This window comes from Uloborus diversus, chromosome 7 (genome assembly GCF_026930045.1).
Source record: "Uloborus diversus isolate 005 chromosome 7, Udiv.v.3.1, whole genome shotgun sequence".
NCBI classification, from domain to species: domain Eukaryota; kingdom Metazoa; phylum Arthropoda; class Arachnida; order Araneae; family Uloboridae; genus Uloborus; species Uloborus diversus.
The window spans coordinates 148,613,609-148,626,579 of record NC_072737.1 but is presented as its reverse complement, the minus strand read 5'-3'; the positions used below and the strand labels follow the sequence as shown (position 1 = coordinate 148,626,579).

At 33.7% G+C, this 12,971-nt stretch overlaps 1 protein-coding gene across 1 annotated transcript; it reads right to left on the bottom strand.

The window, feature by feature from the left end:
* Positions 1–10,138: 10,138 nt before the first annotated feature.
* On the bottom strand, positions 10,139–12,474 carry LOC129225691 (4-aminobutyrate aminotransferase, mitochondrial-like). The gene has a single exon (XM_054860168.1). It carries the CDS (start codon positions 12,445–12,447, stop codon positions 10,981–10,983), a length of 1,467 nt encoding a protein of 488 aa, XP_054716143.1. The 5' UTR covers positions 12,448–12,474; the 3' UTR covers positions 10,139–10,980.
* Between the last annotated feature and the right edge of the window lie 497 nt (positions 12,475–12,971).

Below are 12,971 nucleotides of genomic sequence, written 5' to 3'. Positions count from 1 at the left end.
CGCAGACTGCGCCATTAAGATTTTTAGTAGAAGTTGTTTTAGAGGGGTATTTTTCACTTTCTTTTTTTGGGGGGGAGGGGGTCTTGGTTCGGGGTTCTTTGCGATATTTAGGGAGGTTGCGCCCTTGCTCTTAGTAGGCTGGGTACCCCTGATTAATACATCAACGTTAATAGTCTGATTTCTGTCCAATAAAGTAAAAATACATGTAAAATTGAAGAGATTTATCAAAGCTGAGCTCCCGTGAGCTCACATAAAAATTAAGTCCAGTCCAGAAACTACAGAAGATCACACATAAACTACATCATAAACAAATTAATTATTAATCTTGACACATGTGTCAGGGTTTATAATATGAGGTTCATACCGTTATGTACCTATTACCCCGAAAGCAGATTTTTTTTTTCCCTTCAGACGCCTGCGGAGCAAATTAAAGACCCCTAAATAGTCTGCAAGATAAATCAATCAGTAAAATCCCTCAAATGCGGACACTGAAAAGACAGGTTTTTTTTTTTTTTTTTTTTTTTTTTTGTCCGCAATAGAGGGGTGTCCGCAAGATGGGGGTTGTAATAATGTTATTTGCCTTGAAATCGGGGAATTAAAAAATTGTCCGCATAAGAGGAGTATCCCGCATTAGAGGCAGGGTTTCCGCTACGGTCGCATTTTTCGCATAATGCGAAAACACTATCCGAATTGCGAAAATAAAGCAATGCATTTTCGCTTTTTTGCTCAAATAAAAAATAAATATTTTTTTTAAAAAAGAAGAAATGTTATGATCCTAGAGAGGAAGCATGCATGGCAATAATCAACTTAAATCTTTTTTAAATCTTAGCTAAGATGTTTTAAACTACAATTAAGTTCAATAACTATTAGTCTTATCCAGCATTATGTCCCCCCAATAACTGCTTTATTAGGAGGATGGGACTGCAACGTTCTAAATCGTGTTTTCTTTTTTTATTTTATGTTTTAAAAAAATAGCTGTTGTACTTATTTCTTCAAAGATGTCACAGATGAAATATGAATTTTATTTTCAACTGGAGATAAACACACTGAGGCATATATAAACATATGAGAATGTGTAACATTTTAGCATTTTGCTAACATTTTTTCCCTTAATTTTAGCTTTTATGCTAAAGAACTTTTGAACCCAGCTTAAACCCTGATTAGAGGGGTGTCCGTTAGGAAGGGTTTTACTATTGCAAAATCTTTGCTAATAATAAAACTGAAAGTCTGGATCCCTGTGACGCGCGTAGCGCTTAGAACTTACGGCTGATTTTTATGAAATTGGGCACAAAATTAGTTTGTTGCATAGGGGTCTGCACCTCGAAGAGATTTTTCAAAAATTCGATTTTATTCTTTTTCTATTTCAATTTAAAGCCATCATTGGTGGACTTAATTCATCTGCACCGAGCGAATCACCATAACATGGACGAGTAAATTATCGTAACGTGGACGAGCAAATTAACATAGCATATTGACGAGAAACTCATCATCCATAATTTGTAAATATACAGGCGAACTGAACGACCTTTTAATTTTCTACAACGGGCAAAGCCGTGCGTGTGCCGCTAGTGCAACGTATCGATGGCTGAAATTTAAGACTCTTTTCGTCAAAAAGTAGTTTTTTTGCCCCAACTAAGAAATAGTCTGAAAATGTTCCTGAGAATCTGCAACGTATGTCGCAGTGTCGCGCTGTTTCTGCTACAGGGCCTATTACATTAATATAAACATAGTAACACAACCAAATCTTGACAATTTGAATCTCTTTTATTGAGGTTTGATTAGCTGTTCAAAATGCTTTTCCTCACATCTCTTCTAACCTCACGAAGTAAAGGTAATATGAGTAGTTACATCCTTCAGTGTACACTGTACAGTACATAATAACAAGATTTGATTGTATACATAAATACGCTATTTTGTTAAAAAACAACAAAAAGAATAAAATTTTGGCACTCATCTGAAAACAAAGAACCACAATAAAAGTATATAATAAAACTTCAAAATATATAAATCATATTTAACAATAAAATAATATCATTATATTTAACTATGTACTGTGTATATTTTACAAATGAAACAATACTAAACATAAAAGTATTAATTAATGTGCCATTTAATAGACAGTAGTTAACAGACAGAAAAAAATCATTACAATTTGGTGTATGTGAGAATAATACTAATTTCATTTTTCGAATGAATTTAAAATAATGATTACATTACTTTTTTTTTTTTAAATCAGCAAAAAAAAAAAAGTACAGTAAAAAGCATTTTCTGAAATAGTTTTGAAAAACTTCGGAGGAGGTTTGATTTCAGAAAACCTACTCTTGCATACGGCCCTGATGCACTATGCTTTTGCAAGGGATTATTTACAGGTTCATGACTAGCAGATTCAGAGGCATTTCTGTTTTATTATATTGCAATTAATTTTTGCTTTGCTGCCTATTGTCACATGATCATAGGCATGGGCGCCCATATGCAAAACTGTAAGGGGGGGACTCAGATATTTTAACCATGGTTTAGCATGGTATTTTCCCCATGAAAACCAATTTCAGGTCAGATTAGAGTCATTAAAATTTGACATTTTTAATAACTTATTCATTAATGGCTGGAGAAGAAATATTTTTACATTTTTGTAAAGAAAAAAGTACTAAAAGCAAGGAAGTTCTAATTTGTAAGGGGGGCTCGAGCCCCCCCCCCTTTTGCCCCCTATATGGGCGCCCTTGATCATAGGCACCCATATGGTGGGGGCAAGTGGGGGCTCAAGCCCCCCCCCCCTAGAAATTAGAACTTTTTTGCTATTATTTCTTTGCAAAACTAAAAATATTTCTTCCCCAACCATTAATGAATAAGTCATTGAAAATGTCGAATTTTAAAAACTATAATATGTACTGAAATCGGCTTCCATGGGGAAAATATCCTGTTAAACCACGGGAAAAATATCTGAGCCCCCCTCCCCTCCCCTTAGAATTTTGCATATGGGGCGCCCATGCTCAAGATCAATGTCATAGCTGTTTTGCACATCATGAAGAACATACTATAAACAGAACACTTGTTCAACACTTTATCATAATACTCCAGTACACTCGAATTTGCAATTTGAGAGAAACCTACAATGAAGAAAAGCAAATCAAATTGACGAAGTACACATATACTTATACTTTGGAGGCACTGTGTAAAGGAAGCCCTTTTAATGTTATCACTTAAAGGCATTTTAAAGTTGTTAAATCACAATAATCAATCTGTGTACACCCAATAACATTTGTGCAAATGCTTATATTGTTAAATTAGTTATCTTTGCTATGAAACATCAACATATGTACAAATATAATGACATACAAGTACACATAGAGCATTACATATGTTAGAATAAACAGATTATTTGACTCTTACTTTCACGTATTTTTTTTTGCTCTATAACAATGTCATACGTCAATAACATCAAGTCATACAAATAATATTCAAAGGGGGGGGGGGGTATTTCGATAATTGGGAATCTGGTGCGATCGTCTCATTTTTGGCGTAAATAATATTATTTTGGTAACCATGCTGATTTATAGTAACACTATGTGAATACCTGTTTCCGATCTCTTTGTTTTGATTTGCAAAGAAAAATACCTCTCGCGCAGGCGCTGGAGCCAAAAATTGACGACAATGAAGAAAGATCGCCAGATTCCTAATTATCGAAATATCCCCTCCAAAGGTAATGCTGGGATATCCCAGAGTCGAAGGGAAGTATTCTGCATTTACAGTTTTTGGTTAACTGATAGAGAACTAACTGATCAAGTATATTTTGTTTTTGTGGCTTCTTCAATGGTAACACTAGATTTTAAAATGCATTCCCAAAATGCTGTTTAATGTATCAAGTAACCAGACGTAAGGCCCCTATATATACGAGACGACGCATCAGCTTAAGTTCAGTCATTTTAAATCAGTGAGTCATTTGAGTGGTTGCCTTTTCCGGCAAGTTATCGCGTTTGTTGAGTTTTACTGGGAACTATTATTAGAGCTGCAGGTGAATTATTTATTAAATAAACTATTACTTTTGGATAATTTGGCAAAACCCGAAGCTTTTCTCTGGTAACCCTAGCTCCGCAACAGTGAAAAATCCGTTCCAAAATGGCTAAACTTAAGCTAATGCGCCGGCCTATCTATATTAGCGGCTCTAACCAGACAGGGCTTCAGTTGCCGAGTGATATAAGCGATTGTTCACACACTTGAGGCGGTGGGTTCGACTCCCACCCTCGCTCTGGATGTACTTTCCCTTCTTTGTGATATAAATTCTTTTATGTGTTGCTTCTATGTATTCTGTACTGTGTAGAATAAAAATATATCATGCGTAAGGGAGGCAAGACACTCGGATTGCAATCCTCATCAAAATAAACCTCCGCAATATGCACCAAAAGAAAGAAAGTAACCAGAAATTGGGGGGGGGGGGGGAAAGAATGCAAACAAACCAAAATAATAGTAGTAACACAATGCTAACATGTAATTAATCACACTTTCACTGATTAAAAACATAATTCTATTGCCTGTGGAACTGATAATTTTATGACTTATGGTACAAATTTTTTTGGATAAATTATATTACGACAGAAAATCAAGAACCCAGTAAAATGTAAAAAGGTACCAATGAGGCAGAACTACATGTGTACCGACAGTCCGAACCGTTCACCAGTAAGACCTATCGCTTGTTATCCAAGCTTTTATCTTTAAATTTTGAGTTGAACCACACTATTCATTGTGGAATCTTGCTAGTGTGTTAAATTATTTCTAGCTACCAATTTGTTGGTAATATCAGGTTCCACAAGAGAACAATTTGCCTCCAGCTCTATTACTGGCTATATTCCAGACTGATGAGTCCATCACAAGAATGAAACAGCAGTCTTCAAGCATCATAAACCGGTTGCAGGAAGTGTGTGTGGGCCTGAATTTTTATTCTATGAAAAAATTCATACATAACATAAAATTGAAAAGAAGTGTAGGAGCTGAGCTCCCACACAAATTAAGCCCTGACCTTCATTGAAACAAAATAATCTGGGGAAAATGACATTTCAGAATAAATCTATTAATTTATAAAGTCAAAATTTAAATTCATTGATCCATACAGAAATAAATGCTTCATCAATAAAAGCGTTCCTAAAATTCAAAATATTCATGCACTTTCAAATGCAGAATAAAAAACTGAGTAAGAATAAATCAAAGACAACAGGAATGGAAAAAATTTAGATTGATTTTTTAAAGGACATTTTAAGAGTTTTTCAGATATTTTTAAAGTAAAGAAGTTTACAAATAGTTGTATAATGTTCAATAAGTTTGCATGGGTGTTACATTTTTTCTTTATTTCCAGAATTTAAAACTTTGGCTTTTGATTGTGATGTATTCGAACATAAGGAACAATCATGTTACATAAAATGCAACTTTCTGAAACAAATTTTGTATTTGAAAAATAATGATTTGTATGGCAGGGGTGTCCACCTAGGGGGATGAGTAACCCACCATAGCAGACTGTGGCATTGAAATTTTTAGGAGGAATTGAGGGGGATTCTCTCTTTTTTTGGGAGAGGCTCATGTTCTTGGGAGGGGGGATGCACCCTTGCTTTTGGGGAGTAGGCACCTCCCAAAAGAGGGGGCTACTCCCAAGCATGTGTTGTAGGTGTAGCCCATAGGGTCACGTCTGCAACACGTACAAATCATCATTTTTTAAATACAAGAAAACTTTTTACAGCACTGATACTTCATATCACTAGCACAGTCAGAAAAACCTTTTGGAGGGGGTTTTTTGAAAAAAAAAAAACCTTCTTAAGGGAGTTTCATAATTAAAAGTATTTTCATATGTTTAAACTATAGTATTAGAATACGAATTTTTGTTAAAACTAATGCCTCTGGGGGGGGGGTTACCCCCAACCCGCCCCCCTTTACTGTGCCACTGCTTCCCATTATGGTACAAAATGGCTCCTTACATAAGAATACAGCAAATTAAAAACTAAATTTTAAAACTGGTAGAATAAAGTACAAATATAGGTGTAAAAATGTCAGATTTATGCAAGTAGATTGAGCAATACTTGGTTTAAATACGTAAAAATATCAAATGCTTAAATGGATTTAAAAAATGCACATACAAGATTTCAAATGGAAACAAATGAAAATAGTTGTTTTAAAGTTAAGAAAAATGGTTTCATAATGCCTCATAGCTCTTACTCGACAAAACAATTTAACTAATTCCGAGTTTTTTTACAGCAGTATGTTGAAAAATAACTTCAAAACCAGGTTTTAAAGTTTGCAAGTCAAGTAAACTATAGGAGAAGCTGCAGACTCTAGCAAATGGCAGCTTGCTTTTCAGTTTTAGTGAATTACAGTATTTTTTTCTATATTTATTGCGTTTCTCATTTGTATTCTTTTCAAATTACAATATCAAAAACCGTCTGAAGCCTATGCTTCTTAAGGAAGAATGGAATGCTTAACCCCCCTATGGCTAATTTCTTAAATTATCAGGCCCGAAGAGAGGTCATGTCAGCCTAGTCGGAAACTAGGGGCCCGAGCCTCAAGGGCACCCATACCGGGGGGGGGGGGCAAGTGGGGGCTCAAGCTCCCCCTTTGAAATTAGAACTCCCTTGCTTTTAGTGCTTTTTTCTTTGCAAAAGTGTAAAAACATTTCTTCTCCAGCAATTAATGAATAAGTTATTAAAAATGTGAAATTTTAATAACTCTAATCTGTACTGAAATCGGTTTCTATGGGGAAAATATCCTGTTAAACCATGGGGAAAATATCTGAGCCCCCCCCCCCTTTAAAATTTTGCATATAGGTGGCCTTGCCGAGCCTGCAAGGGGGCCCGGCGACACTGACCAAAAAAAAAAAAAAAAGAAAGAAAGGAAGGAAGAAAGAAAGGAAGGAAGAAAGAAAAAAAAGGGGTTGGGGGACTTGAATAAGAGAAAATATAAAGAAATTTACTCTTTTGGTATTTACTGTTGTGGCACTTAAAATAGGGTTAATTGTTTTCCAGTAAGCAGCTTTGCTTTTTTTCTTTTATTTTCCCCTTTTTTTCCTTCTTTTTCTGGGGGGCGGGAGGAGCCCGGGACATACCTGACAAGGGGCCCGCCCTGGCTCTCTGCGGCCATGTAAATTACCAAAAGGTGCCATATTCAAGTTTTAAAAATGTAAGCAGTTAATTTTTTATTTATTCTTCTACGAGATGAGAGAAAAAACCCAAGTTTTATTATTTTGAAAAGTATAATATTTTATTGACAATTAGAGTCTCTTAAGACAGCAAAAGCTTTTAAAAAATGGACATTTTATTTTTATGAAATTTTGCATTCAATTTACGGAGGGATTCTTAAGAACTCAGCAGTAATTTAAGACATCTTCGTGAGATGAATCAAATGTATCACAAGCAGGATTGTATGAGTTTAGAACACGGGTGGATTCAAGCATGGATAAAACCAGTTAAAACTGATTCGGATAAAATCAGTTATGTCTATTTTTGGCCATTAGAAGGGGATATAGAAAATAATATGAAAAAAAAAAATGAGTAGGGGGAGGAGGCAAGGTAAAAACATTGGACCGGTCTCAATTATTTTAATACTATTAATATTTTTTATTTTATTTTATGACCAACAAATAGCACCTATGGTCCTACAAATCCTATAATGAAGTCACATGGTACAGTTATATTGAATAAATTTTATCTCAGAAAGTGTTTTTTCAGTAGTCCTGAGTAATTTTCAGAAAACTGTAACTTTATTTTTTTTTAATGGTTTTCATTAAGATTGCGGGGAAAAAATTTAACTCCTTTCTTAAAGTAAGTTTCTTTATAGTTCAATATAATTGGCAATTTTTTTCATTTTTTGTCAAAAAGAAAAAAATTATGACATCATTTTTTCAGACCAAGAAGGAGGGGTAGGTTAGTCCACTCTTTGTGGGGCACGTTGGACCCCAACCAACTTACCCTACATAATTTAAAAACTTTTTTTTTCCTCTTAAATCACAATAATTATAACAATATTCCATGATTTTTCTTTTGATTTTTAAAAAACAATTGCATACTAATGGTGAATGCTTATTGCTGTTTTTAAATAAAAATTATTTATAAAAAAATCAATTTAATATATTACATTGATCTTTAAACTTAATATTTTTCACTCTACACACAACAGAGAATAAGCTAGTTACAAAGTTTAATAGTATTTATTACTAAAATTATAACAAATGTTGTTTGAGTTATGAGGTCCAACGTGAACCACCCGTGGGGCACGTTGGTCCACTTTAAGAGACTTGGTTAAGAAATTAATATATAAAAGGTTTATCAATTCAGCACTTCCAAAAAAAATCTGTGAGGTTGAGAAGTGTTTAGTGAATCTAATTGTACAAAATTGAACTGATCATTAAATTTTTTGATGAGATAAAAAATGATAAGTAAAAAAGTGAGCCAACATGCCCCACCTCCGCTTACATGAATAAAAGAAATATGAAATAGCAATCTCATAATCAGCCACTATTCATTATTTAAGTTAACACTTAATTTTACACCCTATGCATGTAGTAACTTATACATGTTTCAAAAGGTTGGTCACATCACAAGATAAATATGAAATAATTTTTCTTTTAATGTTTAAACATTGGAAATAGCACAAGATATATTTGTTTCATGCACATAAAATGAATTTCAAATTTGTTCAAAGTACATTACTTAATTTTTAATAAATTGAATACATGTTACAAGTTTTATGAAAAAAAAGTTATTTCAGTTTATATTGCATGCTGATTAGTTTTCTTAATAAACTAGTGTCCGTTGTCTCAGTTGTGATTAATTAGTACTGTTAGTATGAGAAAAGGGGAATTTAAATCACTTAATCAGTTTAAAAAATCATTTCAATTATGATAAATTAACATCTTATTTCCTTTACGTGAGCATTAAAATGTGCAATATTATTCATATAAAGTGTATGTATACACATATTAGTGTGCTTTATTATTAATCCACTTTTGGCTGGCTTTAACCAATGCCATAGTCAAACTCAGTTTTGTCTGACCAAAACTACAACTGTCAAACAGCTCAATTTTATAAAAAATTACACATAAAAATATTTACTCCCCCTTCCTAAATTGGCAGCAGATTAATTTGCTGATTACTTTCTGTCCAACTAATTGGTAATCAGCCAATTTGCTCAGCGGTGCATCTTTATCATACATGGCACTTTTAGGCATCATTCGTAAAAAGAGAATAGGGTCAGGTGGGGTGGAATGGGTGTAAAAATAGGTATTTTTTAAATGATTATTAAACTATTCAAATTCGATATACAACAATTAAAAAATCTTCACTGAGTTTTTACATTTCAACAATACACTTCATATATCCATAGTTATTATTACTGAAATAATTTTATTATTTAGTGAAAAAGCAATTATTTCAAAGTCTGTTTTTATACCCAACTACCCCATGGGGTGGGGTGAAATGGGTAGTATTGTTTTCAATTAAATTTCAGAGATAAAACATGAATTTATCTATTATTTTTTCACAAAAATATATTAATATAAGGGTAAAAATCTATCAGTCTCTAATTTCACTGCAATTAAAGGTATAATATCCACGATTATTGAGGATTGGCTGACTTAGGTTTTGATGATTTGTTCTTCTTCAATCTCCATTCTCTCTTTATAGGGGAAGGTGAAAAAATTTCCCATCAAAGACTTCCTAAGAATTTTTACAACATAAGCACAAGTATATAAAGGTTCTAGAACTTGAGCAACAAAATACGTTTTAAATTTCTTAACACTGTCTTCAACTAGCACCGAATCTCCTGTAGATATTGTACTTTAACATAAGCTTAGTGGAATGGGAGTTTGATCAGAATGGTTTTTAATTTATTCAGTCAGCTCTGGAGTTGTCTAGTGGTTGCATGGCGGTAGGCAAATGATGATCTTTTCAGATGCCTTGCGAAAAGTTTAAACCATTCTTTAGAGATTGTGTCTTCAATCCAACCAGATTTAGGGCAACCATAAGCAACTCCGTAACATAAAGATTTCAGAATTAAAAACTTTTGATAAAATGAACAACTTACTTCAGAGAATAACTTTTAATGAGAAAAAAAGTTAATTTCACAGCCTATGTCAATAAGCCTAATATTATACTCATTCCACCCCACTTAAAAAATTTTAACATATTTCTTAAAATGCATGGAATTTTTCTTTTCTGATTTTTTCAGTTGACAAAGGAGACTTCCTTTTATGAAAATAACAACAATAGACTGCCATCTAAATACTAACAAAATCCTCAAAACAAAGTTTTAACAATATCGGTTAGTTTTGATTTTTACAATATAACTTACAAGAAGGCTACCACAAAATTGACTGTTTCCATTCAGTTTTTTTCTTGAACCAAAATAAAGTTAAACTATTGTAAATAACATGAGTGTTTTTATTTTTAATTTTTAATTATTTTTCTTTTTTGTAACTTGAAAGATTAATAAACTACCCATTCCACCACACCTGACCCTACATTTTTTAGACACCTTCTTTGAAATCATTTAAAAGGGCTAATTTGTAAAATGTATTCAAACAAACTAAACATATCATATACAATCAAGTGACAAGTGAAAACACATCTAATTAACACTTTTAAACAGGATGGTCATTCAAAAGCTTTCTCAATACTTTTTACGGAAAAAAGGCAACAGGATACACACAGAAATGCATAACATTATGTTTCCAAAATCCAGGAAGTGATACATAAACCCTTAGAATAACAGGCCTGCCTTTGAAGTACATAGGAATTTTGCTATATTCCTACTATTCTTCAAAATATACTTCATATATATGCATGGATATAATAACTATTAATAGATTTTGTAAAAAAATATTAATTACTATAATTTTCAGACGTTTTGAAAGATTTTCTTTCACATAAAAAATCTAGATTTTGAGTAAATTCCTATGGCACATTCATATGAAATATATAGGTCTGGAAATTTTTTAATATAAGGAAAAAATTAAAAATCTTCGGTTAGAGTTTTATCAAGTTGGTTTAAGAATATATCTGCATGCTTGGACTCAAAAATTAAAGCGGTTCTAATCCTCAAAGTCTTAGAACCACTTCCTCCACAGTGAATTCCTCGCTTGTGCAATGCTTTTACTGCTTTATCTCTAGCTTCGGGAGTTTGAAAATCCATAGCCGCGAAAGTTCCTCTGCCGCGCACGTTGAACAGTTTACCAGAGTGTTTCTTTTCAATATTCTTCATTTCTTTCAATAAGTGGTTGCCAGTAGTTTCCATGTTTTTCAGAAGATTCTGCTCTTTGACAACTTTTATGACTGCTTGCAGCAAGACCATCTTAGATGGATCTCCTAGCCAAGTGTTGAAGACACGGTATCCTTCGCGAGGTCTGAATTCATCTCTGTAAAAATATCCTCCAGTGAGCATCTTTTTGCTAAAAGTAACTATATCTGGTGGAATCTCTAAACCCCAATACTCATGGGCCCAAAATTTTCCTGTGGGACCACCTCCCGTTTGTACTTCATCACAAATGAAAGCGACTCCTTTATCGAGACAAAGTTTGCGAAGATTTCTGAAGTAATTATCCGAAGCATGGTTATCTCCACCCTCCGCTTGAATGGGTTCAACAATTAACCCTGCAACTGGACTTTTCTTTTTGTATTGGTCAATCAATTCAGCAACGTGAGATAAAGATTTTGAATCTTCGGCAGCATTTTCTCTTTCAAAATCCTCCAGTGGGTATCTATACTTTGGAAAATAAGCTATTGGCCAGTCGAAGGAAGGAACATCTAATTTGTGTATCGGTTTAGAATGAGTCGTGGCAAGAGCACCAAAGGTGCGACCATGAAAACCGCCATGAAACGATAAAATACTAAGGGCAGGAGAGCCAGGGGAACTATTTATCATGCATGAATTCAAATCTTCATCGGTTGGAGCTTTGCCACCACGTTCCTTATATTTATACCAGAAACATGCAGCTTTAAACGCATTTTCATTAGAGCACGATCCACAAGCCATTGTTTGAATTTCTTTTAAGCCAGGAGGTGCAATCGACATTAAACTAGCTTTCAATTTCTCAACAAAATTGCTTGGAGGTAAAACCCCTAATGCTGGTCTATTTACAAATGCTTCAATATTGGCTGGATCTTTAACTGCTTCCAAAAGCGCTGGATGATTATAGCCAAGTGGCATTGACGAAATTTGATTGTAAACATCAAGAAATATATTATCATCTGCATCATATAGGTAATTTCCAGTAGATTTACTATAATTAATAAACAGTTGGACAGTTGCAGGATTTTGAAGATAGCTTAACTCTTTTTTAAGAGACACGGACTTTGGACCGGGAATATCCTGCGTTACAATTTTCGGACCATTCGGCTCTGAAGAAAGGTTACGAATTGCATTATATGACATAAAATACGGTAAGTTTATGACACTTTGGAACAGTTTACATTTTTCCATACCTTTCTTTCTGAGAAAACACTTCGATGCGCATCTTGTGCCGGACAACGTGTATGCAGCAGCCATCGCGTTTGAACTTTCAAAGTGTTTTCCTGTGCGAGAAAAGATAAACAAATCTCCGGCAGTTCTGTCTTTAATGAAAAGCTGTGTTGAGTTGAATACAACTTGACTACGTACAGATCTAAATAAAAAATTTACATTATATTATACTACACGTAAATGGGAAAGGAAGTATTGAACTTCAATCAATAATAATACGAACTAAAATTCCACCATTATCAAAAATTATTATTAATAAATAAATTCGCAACTCCAACGAACTATAGGGGGCACTGAAGTCACTGTCTAATGGCGGACTTAAAAACTAAAACAAACGCACATGGTAACGAAGAAAATGCTAAAAGTGTTGTGATTTTTGTTCGTACGTAAGATTTTTTCGCTTTATTATTTTTAAATTAATTTTCAAAGTCTTGTGGATATTCTGGCCCACGTAGAAAGAAATGAGAATTCAAGAAGCATTACTA

Bases quoted from the DNA above. Each gene is read 5' to 3' on its own strand.
- LOC129225691 (XM_054860168.1), bottom strand. From the start codon at position 12,447: ATGGAAAAATGTAAACTGTTCCAAAGTGTCATAAACTTACCGTATTTT.